At 31.8% G+C, this 12,576-nt stretch overlaps 1 protein-coding gene across 1 annotated transcript in view; it reads right to left on the reverse strand.

Moving 5' to 3' along the window:
* Positions 1–7,223: 7,223 nt before the first annotated feature.
* LOC126844677 (uncharacterized) overlaps positions 7,224–12,576 on the reverse strand; it is a 38,930-nt gene continuing 33,577 nt past the window's right edge. The window contains exon 5 of the mRNA XM_050583042.1: positions 7,224–11,232. Coding sequence (XP_050438999.1) covers positions 10,717–11,232 — 516 coding nt within the window. The 3' untranslated portion in view covers positions 7,224–10,716. The remainder of the gene's footprint in view (positions 11,233–12,576) is intronic.

A 12,576-nucleotide genomic window follows, 5' to 3' on the forward strand; every position in this document is an offset into this window, starting at 1 on the left:
TTAAAGTAATCATAAAATGTGTTTGTTATATAAGGTTAGGATATTATACTGAATACAATAATAATTATGGTTAGCTCTTCAGCACCAAATTTACAAAACCTATCGAATAAATCACTATTAATTTTAGTATGTAAGTGTCTACGACAGTATTATTACAACGGTCAGGATTTGACCTAAGTATATAAATATTTTTTCAAAACGCTAGTTAAAACATAACCTACTTTTTACATTATTTTTGATAGTTTTTACAACGTAGGTGCGTATGCTAGTTTTTCGTGTGTTATCAACTAAATAATTATGTTAACTAGGTAAAATTATTATTAGTAAACAAGTTTGTAAGTATGACAATTAATAAATTACTAATAATAAAAATACTGAAAATTGGAGGGGAGAATTCTAAGTTTACTTCAAGAAAAATAACTTTCAAAGACTGTTAACTCAAAAAATGAAGACCTGATTCTGTGAACGCGTTCCTTAGCAAACTCGTTACTTAGTAACACTGCGTTCGGTATTTAATCATTAGTATACACATACAAACCAGAAAACAACATTACCGACAAAATGAACTATAACAGTGTTGTCCTTGCGTATAATGACTATAAGCGGTTATAAGCTATAACTACAAACAAACAATTATTAACATTTGCTAATTATTGTGGCTAAAAAAATAAAAACACCGATTATTATTTGTATTGTTATTATTACAATCAGTAATTGGTTAATTGGCCGTATCGGTTAAGTGTTCAGATTCTTTCTTACACGATATTGTTATCGTGTGCATATAACATAAAGACACCGGTGTCGTGTCTTATATAGACAGTTATCCTTAAGATTGAACAACAACAGCAGCTATACATATAAGGCCACAATAGTGCCTATAACGTTAATAGCGGGGTGGGACGTTAATAGCGGTGGCTTGGGGACGGATTGAATTAAAGAAAATTTATCAGCAATAAAAAGCCAAAGGCGTTTGAAGCGGGCCACGAAGAGATGAAATTGAAGTAACAACATAATCAAACGCGACTACCATACCGCGGTAGTGAGTGGAAACTTGTCTCAGACTGTCGCCAAGATCGTAACCGATACCGTCGGAGCCGACGACGACAAGCGAGTTATTGCCGGTCGTATATTACAACCGGCCCGTGGTCTCTGTGCAAATAATAATAAAAAAAAAAATAGTATAATAATATAAGAAAGGTCGATTGGGCTGCTTAATGAAACACGGGATCCCGAGTTCCTGGAAGTAGAAGTAGAAGTATATTATGTGTATATGTGTACACAAAAAAATAACATGTACCTATCTTCGCGGAGTTGTCACTTCGGAACCTTTTTTTTAGTTGGGTTTTTAATTTTATGGCCCGTGCAAGTTATTATACAAGCGTGTGCACCACGGGCAGGCAGGTGTAGAGCATTACTCTACTATTCTCCTGGCGTGTATATTATAAATCCAGTTTGTCGAACTCTGTCCATAATCGCTAAAGTCTTTGCCCCGTTGTATCCTCCCCCTGTGGCGGCAGGACGGTGGGGTTACTTACGCTCAAGGAAACGCTTTACCATACTTACCGCTTTGATACGGTACACCTAGCACCATCGACAAACAAAACCTTCCCGGTAAATACACACACTATCATACTATAGTTTTTCCATGAGTGTTGGACGAGCACCCCAATAAAAACCACTAGGTCGTAAAACAATCCGACTTCCTTAATAAAATGTCCTTGGTTAAATTATTATCTTGTACAGCTGCTATTATTTTTTTGGATACTAACCCATTCGACCTAACTCACGACCACAGCTTAGCGTAACGCCAATTGTAATTGTAATATGTCATTTACATTGAATTGTGCTCGAATAATGTCCAACTCTGACGTTCGGAAGAAACCTGTAGGCAATAGTCATTGGTTCATAATCAACTGAATTCTAAACAACGCCTGCTAGCTAATTTGCCACCAGTTATAAAGATAAAATTGTTTTGAATAAAATGTCGTTGCACCTTATTTTTCCCTACGACGTTCTTGTTAGTTTCTAGCAAATTAAGTTTTATTGATGGATGAATGGATTGAATGGCTGAAGGCGACATTTTAAAAATGAATGTAAAACCAACGTTTTACAGTTAAAAAAAAGCCAGTACAGTGGGGTCGGGGCTTAGTGGAGGACTGAGAATATTGTGAGTGGGAGGTTAAAAATATCGATAAAACCATTATACCTAATAACAATAATGTGCTTTTAAGCAAATTAGGGTGGATATGGTTGGGGTTGATGTCTGTCTATAATAATTTATTGCCGTTGTTATCCATATATCATAAGAATATAAATTATAATGAAAATATTAGACATAAATATTAGAGAAAATTGCGTTATAGCCACATTTTAGATTTACCTTCCGTCTAATTTTCAGACCTTTAATGCTAAAGTTTCACCTGAACAAAAAAAAAAGACTCCACCCCTTTTTCGGTTTGTCAACGTAAATTGGTAGTACTATGTCTAAAGAATATTCCATATCAATTTGGAACCAATTCGACGGTTTTTTTTCGCATTGATGTTTTTTAAAAACATTTATTTTTAACATATTATGAACCAAATCACAGAAAAAATGTTGGGTGTGTCGAATTCACTCCGTTGCACGATCAATACACGGTGGTCTAGTATATGATTTCAAAGAAAATAACGTCAATATTCTCACGTTTAGAGGGGTCTTAGAGAAATGAATAGACGCTTTGTCGCCGGATGTACTCTAGTGTGGTGAGGGTTTTGCTAAAAAAAAAAAAAAGAACACATTCCGAATCCCTTTTGGAAAGGGTACTGGGAAGTGTTTGTGTATGTGTGTGTGAATGAACCTAGAATATATTGCGGTGGGTTGTATCATTATTGTTGGCACACTATTGGGTGGAAAAAAATGTAAAGATGCACCGGACGGGTAAACACACTAGACAACAATAATTCAGCGTCCTGCGGACTAGAAACCGAGAAAATACACAACATAATGCTCGCCGAAGAGCAGGTGTGCTCTTGCTATTGAAGTAATTTCGAAAATATGTGAACGCCGCAGGTAAAAACACTTAAAAACTGTCCAGTTTAACGCCTTCGCCAACGGGTATTGTTTATTTGCTTTTTATTTTTTTCGTCTTAACGTTGGCTTCACACTCGGACACGTCAAGGAAATCGTGTCGCCTCTTGGAGTCATCCGTGTTTATCGCAAAGTCACGTTTGGAATTCGTTCGTACAATGTCACCGAGGTTAAGAAAAACGCATACCGGCAAACAATGTTTGGCGGGAAAAAAGCCATAATCTTGGGTCAACGCTTTAGCAGCCGGGTTATCGCGATAAGTACATCCATGTGAAATTGCTATAAGCATTGTGTCACCACCGCGGTGCTTTAACGTCTGAAAAACACTGATAGTCTCTACTAAGTTTGTTCAAGTGTAAAACCGCCCATTCTTGGTCTGAACTCGGACTATGTTTCATTTCAATACTATTTTATTGTAGAAATTACATTAAACCCTATTAAGTAGGTCCCAGTGTCGGTTATTTGTTAAGGGACATAAGAGGTAATATTTGGTAAAAAAAAACTGGTTTTTATCTATTATTTAGACCGTGTCAATTTTTATAGTCCTCAAAATTCCCGAAAAGTCCTTTAAACTACTTAAATTCTAGATAATTTTTCACTAGTTAAAGTTAAACATACATGCCACTATTCTACTAGCTTGAGCATATTATTAATATGCTAATAAATTAAGACATTTTTGGACATAATGTGACTACTTATTTATTGAATATATTATACCCGCAACAACGCGATCAAACAACACGATACGAGCTATTCAAGTCTATTAACGTTTGTATATTAACATAACGTTTATCTACGTAGTATTATCTCAAAGCACACAATGTAGTAATTTCTCAATTACATGGTATGACAGGTGTTTTAACAACTTAATCTATCGAGGTATCTATTGGTGACGGATAGAGTAATATCTCTTTTACCATCATGCACTTGCTCATTGACATAGTATCTTTATAGTAATAAGTTATTTTTTTTTAGTTTAGGCCCCAGATCTAAGGATTATTATTTTTTTATATCAGATAAGGATCAATATCACATGGGCGCTTTAAAATAATAACCATCTTACGGGTTATTGTTTTAACAATAATTACCATAAAATAATATGAAATCGAATTGAAAAATAATTGACTTCATTCTTATTAATAGCGCTATATTTATATAAAAACTAGATTAAAAAAAAATTAGTGTCATAAAATTATATATTAATCATAAAACCATTGACTACGTAAAACTATAAAATCTTCGTGATATTGTATAACGTTTGCGGTAATTATTACTGAAAACTAAATTATATATTTGCTTAAATTCGTTTAACATCCTATATTTTGGATGAAACAAAATTACTTAATTTTTCCTAAATATTATGTATAACACACGCTGTAGTATACTTATTGCTAGATTAATCGGAACTGAAAGATTAATATGGTAGTTTTATTAAAAGGTTATTATAGAACGAAATCGAGGGGATAGGGGTTATTTAAATTGACCTGTTATTATATTATAATATACTTGACCACCCGGCAACTAAATTTAATAATATATATTTATTTTTTTATAAAAATAAAAAATAACTATGATTATTAAAACAGTACTAATAGCACTATTGTGTTATGTATGTCGATTAAATTTAGGCAAATAATTTAAAAAATTGGACTAGACGCTAACGAAATACTTTACCATTGCGTTGAAAATGATTTCCATGTTCATTTTTACTATAATTTTTTCATACAAAGCTCTTTGGACCGATTATATAATATAAGTCTTATTAAATACACTTTAAATAATTTGAAACCCGAACATGATGATCTCGAAGCAGACTCAAAACTTGTTAATACTAAACCGGTGCGTATACTACTTCTTCTCATTGCCTCCTTATATACTTCAAGAGTAGACACACCGCATTAAATTATGATTTTGTGTTGCAATAACAATGAATAATTTATATTGTATTGTTTTTTTAAATAGTATGTATGCATTATTATTGTTAAAAGGAGAAAAACTTGTTGTCTTAGTAAGCATAATATTATGGCGTGATCTATATTAACCAATGAAATATGTTTAAAGTGAATCACATGTTAATTGACGTCAATATTAATATTCTTATTGTGTCTAGAACATTATTTGGTCTTTGGTCTTAAAACTAAAAGGGTATCGGAGGGTGTATTAGATACCTACACACTCTTTCAAACTATTTTAATGTAAGCTAACAGTGTATATAACAAGTCTTTAGTTATCGCTTTATTGTATTAATCGTAGTGAAATGTTACATTATCATTATTACTATGCAACATATAACTCTTATTTTGTCTGGATCCACTCCACTCAACGCACGGTTAATTTTATGTAACATTTTTTTTAATGTACAATAAATACTAATTGAACAGCAAAAATTAATTTTTATTCTATAAACGCTGTAGTTTATTCTACATTTAACACATTAAACGAAACTTGTTTTTTTTTAATTTTTGAATATCCAGTTTTTTGTAAGGTACAAATTCGATTATTTGCAACTAATAAAAAGGTGTTGCGGCATTATTATAATAGGGAACACGTGTTGGTTTAGCCTTTAAAGAATGAACAAGATATTATTTGAATTGTTTCTTTTTAAATTGGGTTTTTAATTAAAATGCCCTGAGTGGTGTAAACTTGTTTGGCCGTTGGAATTCACCATTCGCCTAGTTCGAAGGTCCCGTGAATTTACGCCAAAAAAATTAAAATTAAATAATTATAATTATAAAAACATATGCAAAATAAAAATTAAAAAAAAAACTATGACTGGTAACACCAATACATAGTTTAAGTTCAATTAAAACTAGAAATTTAAATTCCATTAAATGTGTAATGTATTCGGCTATTTAAAGAAAAATTTAACCCGTTGGTAAAAAACTGAGATATGTTAGCGTTTGTAATTTTAAGTAGGTAATGGGTTATGCAAATATTAAATTTATTGTATCTGATGGTCGTTTTTTTTTCTAATAGTTATTCGTTTAGAAAACGATAGGAATATTATTCAATAACGCAAAATGTTGACAGGATGGATTGTATAGTTTTAAAACTGGCTAAATGCCAACAGGTCCACAAATTATAATAATTAACTATATAGGTACGTTATAAAACCAATTAATTATGATAATGTAGACACAATGTAGGTAAAACTTGCTGTAGACTAGCCAAAAAAAAAAGTGGCAGAGGTAAATTAGTTTTTAAAAACATATATTAGGCGTCCAATGTAAAGAGAAGATCGGTGATTTATAATAAATTAGACTCGTAACGCAGAAAAAGCTCAACGCATTGATTTTAACGCATCATTTTAGAATATTTTAATATTTCAAAACCAAAATAACCCAATAGTGAAGAAAATTGACCCGTCAAATGACAGAATTGAATTTTTTTTTGCGTTGGCAATTAAATAACGGCATTTAAACAATTACAATCGACTTTGAAGTAATATATATGCGAGTTTCTTTTTTGTATTGATTACACCGCTTATAAAAAGAATACCACGTTGATTTAAAGTCTATAGACATAAGGTTCTAAGATCTAAAAATAACTTATATTTTTAGGTATATATTATTTTTTAGAAATAAACATATTAAAGTTCAATCATTCTGCGAACCATTGTCTCTTTTCGTGTGGGTCATACTGCATACATTTAGAACAAGAAAGGTGTTGGTCCTTAACTTTAACTGTATTTTATTATTGCAATATTATGTTTTAACATATTTTTGCTTTCAAATTTTTTTGTTTTACATTATAACTATTTGGACGTTGTTTATGTTTAATACAGTCAACATTTTTGAGACTTAAACATAGTAGGGTCTAGCTTCTTCCCCGTTCCTTGTTTGAATGTCCAATAAAGCCTTTGGACCCGACTTTGAATGGAATCCACCGTTTACGAATAAAATATGGTTTCACTTTATATGACATTTTTTTCTTCGTTTTATCATTTTCATTTCCAAAGTCTATTCGACTATTGTTATGCTAATAACAAAGTTCAAGTCGCAATTGTATATTAATCCGATTGACGAGCCACAATGATTTATTAGTTAAAAGCTCATTAACAAGTATAATATTTGTAACCGCGTGGAACTGAACAATAATAACTAAATAAATAAGTAAGCCGTCTGTTGGTTTTAAGTAATTTTTTTTTATTGTTGAAAACAGTGGTTAAAACATGTTACAATTACTCAATACATTGTTTTTACCAACACATATAGTTAAATAGCGAATTAAGCCGTCAGACCGATTAAGCGGTACATTCACAACGCACACGGGTATAGTTTAGGACACTTTAAGGGCGGAACAACCCGTTTAAAGTGTGTTGAACGGATGCAACAATATGCGTTTTATAAATTATCTATACTAAACACGGAAATACAACATTAAAAATCGACCGGTGTGGCGTTAAAAAAATGATTTTATTAAAAAAAAGCCAAAAAAAAAAAAATATGCATGTTTGAACAAACACAACAACTTAAAAGTAACGCCCATTGTGGCAGTAAATCGACTTTTATTTAACTATAAGGCTGTAAACGCGCTTGAGCGCTCGATTGGAGGCCATAGTTGTTTTATTATTATTACTAGTATCATCATTTTTAGAATATTTAAGATATATATTAAATTCAGTATATTATTATAAGATAATTTAAGCGTATAAGTAAACGGTCTCGTTAAAAAAAAAGAAGGTGATATAATATAATAATACTGAAAATTAAAATCAAATAATTTTTTTTGATTTTGATTTGTTATAATAATGTTTATATGTCTCGGTCCAAGTGAACGCGACTTTAAAAGCGCCATAAAAGCATATAATATGGTGGCAGTGTTTTTCACATAGATTATATAATGCATATTACAATAGCTTACAGTGTCAGTATTATTATTATTATTATTATTAAAATAATTAATACAGCTATAAATTTACATACTGCGATCAGCACGGCAACCGAATACTAAAAGAAGGAAAATAATGTGATATTTATAATACAATATAATGTATTGTACGAAAGAAAAAAATTAAATTAAATTAAAAAAGGTTGTAAAGAGGAATGTGAATAAGAGGAGGGAGAAGTAAGAAACACTTAAGTAGTACAATACCCGAGTGTATATACACGGAGTGATACTATAAACATTATGTACAACTAAAAAAAATAAACAATAAAATCAAAACGTTCAACTTATAAGAAATGTAATGTATAGAGGGTATCCTGTATTCACAAACAGTACATGTTTTATAATGTGGGTATATGTGTGTTCTACTTGAACGGTCGTCATTTTCGCTTCTTTGATATTAAGTTAATTTTCTTTAAGTTTTGGGTTATTTTTGAACAGTTATGAAAAAAACATAAACGAGAACACATAAATCCGATTTTAGCATGTCCATCTTTTTTGAAAATTAACAATGTAGCTCACGTCTAACGGTTGAGATTCAAGTAGTACATTGGATTGACGTTCCAATTAAAAACTTCTTGTATAAAATATTATACTATTCTGAAATCTAGGATATGTGCCTAATATTTTATTTAATTAAAAGCACGAATTTATAAATAGAGGTCTTAACTCATCTAATCAATAATAAGGCTAATTTTTAGATTTTAGACGGTCGGTTAATTCCCAACAGTACTAGAATATTAATAGATACCTAAAATTCCAGGTGTATTTTTAGGAGCACCAGCCACGATCTCCCGACACAGTTTTGGGATAGTTTTTCCAAATAAATAAAACAGAAAATTGTTCCAAAACGCTTTGGTTTATTATTAAATGGTATAGGTACCCGAGTCAAGTTCCAAGTTTCTCCGTATATCCTTAACATTATTATAAACTATAATTTTATCATTACTTTCTATCGTTTATGTACTTGAACATAATAATTATTAAGCAGTGAAATATTATCATCATCAGCTAACAAAACATTATTACCAAAAGAAGACAACACACACACACACACACATACATATAATATTATGACGGCGTTTAATACTTAAATACTCAGATATCAACGTGTTATGTAGGTACGAATAGAAAAAATTGTTGACTAGATATTATTTTAACATAACTGTTACACTAAACAAAATAACTGTTTATTTAAAACGTAGTTTTGAATTTTAGCAACAAATTAAAAATAATTTAATGTTTAGTGTATTGTTGCTGCCGTCGGCCGCCGAGGCCACCCTAATAAAGCATTCCCAAATCAAATAGGTACTTACAGTAATATTTGAGTTATTTAAATTATAAGTAAAACGATATATGTTGACGATAATAATAAAATCAAGTATGAATGTCTAACGATATATTTTAGTCATGTGTCATGTGTAGGGCAGCAGCGTTCGTCGACCGAATGTCCTCCTACATATTCAAATGGAGGTCTTTGTGTTCAGCGCTTATTTATTTTGCAAGTAGGTAACATAAATAATACAATTGTTTTTAAAAAATATTTAATGGAATGTTAGGCTCGAGCCCGAATAAAAACCAACGGACTTTGGTATAAATTATATTGTTTTCAAATTAAAAAAATATATATACATAATTATATACATTTGGCCTTTCAATAACCATCTTCGTCAACTGCACCGCGTGACTAATATTATGCAACTAATTTAGATGGTTTTAGTTCATTTTCATATTGTAAAAAGAAAATACCGCCGCAGTCAGAGCTCTAATAATTTGTTGTTTTCCTAAATCCAAAGTATATTATTTATTAATAACGGCAAAGCAAACCGACTATAGTAATATGTGATACAAATTAATTTATTATTTTATTTTATCCACGAGCAACACTGTTAAGCAAAAACGATAATATTGTTTTTGCTGTATTTTTCTTTTAATACTTCTAAGGACACAATACATTTAAATTATGAACATTTGCAACCCGTAATTCTAGGCACTGACAAAATGTTATTAAAAAAAAAAAAAGTGTATACACAAGATACGCGGGTAAATAGAGCAAAAAACGAGAAAACGAATATTCTGGCGACATCAAACGTATAAAGAACCACTGAAAGTTTGTAAATAATATACTGCTAAGTTTGAGTTACTACAGCTCGAAAGTCGACCCTTTCGCTATGTCATTATCAACGTGCGCTTGCATATTGTTATTGACTAATCCGCGTTTTCACTCCCAGGAACCATTGAACCGAATAAAAATCTATACATTTATATAAATATATATATTTTTCAAAACAATAATTATATATTATTATGGTTAAGCGCTTGAATATAGCTAGTACCGTTATATATATATATATATTTATATATAGATATATATGTATTATACACACTACCGGCGTGGGATTTTAAGTATTATAATATTAAGATTAGACGTTATTATTAATGTTGTAGCGGTTAACACTTTTCAGCGGATTTTTGCGCTATAGACCGGTCACAAAAAACAAAAAAAATGAAAACACGGGGTAAGGGTCGAATTTCGGGCTGTAATAAAACGAAGCAGAGAATACTCGAAGTTCCCGTCGTCCGGTCCGGTCGTGCGGAAGAGTACTTATACATAATAATAAAATAATAATATTAATAATGATAATAATAATAATCGTAATAATAAAAATAATAATTATAATCAATACAACGACGCTAAAAAATAACAATAGAGGTTTCGTTTTCATAATAATAATATTGTTTTTTTTTTGTTTTTAATACTATTAGTCTTGACCTAGTGACTGAAGGGTTTCAGGGTGGTGTCTATTACGCCGATGGTGTCTGAACCTGATTCGATTGTGTCTTTCCGGTAACAGTGGTGGCGGTGGTGGTGGAGTGGAGGTGGTGGTGGTGGTTGTGGTGGTGGTGGTTGTGGTGGTAGATGTGGTGGTTGTGGAAGTGGTCGTTGTCGTTGCCGGGGAGGCGGCGATCGCCGGTCTTCTGTAGCCGCCGTTAGATCCGGATCTCCTGTTGTTGTTGTTGGGCCCCATGCCGGTGCGCTTGCCGCCTTTGCCGGACGCCACTTTCCGGTTGTGGTCGCTTATATCGAACTTCGTGTCAAGTTTGATGAAGTTCAGGCACTTGTTCAGAGGATCGGTGTGGAACGGGTGACGTTTCATCGGCCTTCCCCGGCGATTGAACCCGATGTAACGCGACTTGTCTACCACCGACTTGTACCGTGTGTACCCGGTGGACAGCATTTCCTCGTAGAACAAACACTTCGAACCCCGGAAACGTTTCTAAAAAAATAATAATAATAATAATAATAAGAACTAGTTAGTAGGAACTAAACTGTGTATGTATTATAGTTGAAGATTATTGTTAGAACTAGAAAATATGTTGCATACAAGATCTTATCAATCTGTACAACCCGATTATCAGAGATCGACACTGAGAAAGGCGGAAGCGACGTGATTTCCTGTCCTAACCTAACCCTGAATCGAGAGAATGAAGAAAACGTCATAACGATGAGCTATGGAGCTGATGAGCTAATTTTAACGACCGGCTGTACTAAAAGAAATTGCGAAAATAATGATGATGTTAGCTGGACGGAGGACATACTTGGAGATAATAAGAAAGATTAAATTATTAAGAAAGATCCGATTGGGAAACCTAACCGTTAGGTCGGCCACGTTCAAAATTGAAAGACTGTCACAAAATATGTTAAAGTTGTAGTCATTCGAACCAGACATACAGCAGAGAAAAGTAGTAACTAATAGAGAAACATAAAGGATGAGCCTCCTGCCTCGGTCAGATTAGAAGTAAATTGGTTCAAAATATGTATACAGATTTCCTGAATATGTATAATGTGTATACATATACATATATGGGTCGTTAATTGTAAAAGTGGTGTAACTTCAAAACTTAAAATACACATGTTTTTGCTTAATGGTGTAAAATTTCATTAGATTCAAGAGTGACCAAAGAGCTTAATCAGGACTTGAACCCGGTTTCAAAAATGTGTGTCTAAATCTTTACAAAATAGAAATAAAAATAGAAAAACTTGTGAAAACAAGTTAGTAAATTAAAATTACAACCAGAAAAATTAAAAATGGTATTTTAAATAAAAAACAAACTAACATAAAAAACGGTATGTTAATTCCAAATAAAAAAAAATCATTATATTTGCAGAATATACCAGTAGTTACAATTGTATAAGACCAATAAATTGATTTTATAGTAACTATTTATAAACATTTTTTTAAACGTTTTACGATATTTTTGAGTATCAATTTTATAACAACAAAGTAAAATTTAATGCAAATTTTAAAGGTAAAAAAAATTAAGCTAGCCTAAACGGCTAAGCTTCAAACTATTATCAACCTAAATGCGCCCTCAGTAGAATTACCAAGAAAACATTTAATATATGCATTTGGAAAAATATCTCTCAGCATGCCATCCGAGTTCCTGCTTCTTAACCCACGGAGAGCAGTCTTTTCAATACAACATACTGATTTAGTATGTTTAGAATGTAAATTACAATCGATTTTTTTGGATCACAACTAGATGGTCTAGTACTAGTTTCCCACAATACCCGCTTTAAGAATGATACTAGTTATCACGTTCGATGAAATTTTACAACC

Source organism: Adelges cooleyi, unplaced genomic scaffold, assembly GCF_023614345.1.
Source record: "Adelges cooleyi isolate 19-005CV unplaced genomic scaffold, UGA_ACOO_1.1 ACOO_flye_CR_arks_rails_tigmint_CR_PRNA_651, whole genome shotgun sequence".
NCBI classification, from domain to species: Eukaryota; Metazoa; Arthropoda; class Insecta; order Hemiptera; family Adelgidae; genus Adelges; species Adelges cooleyi.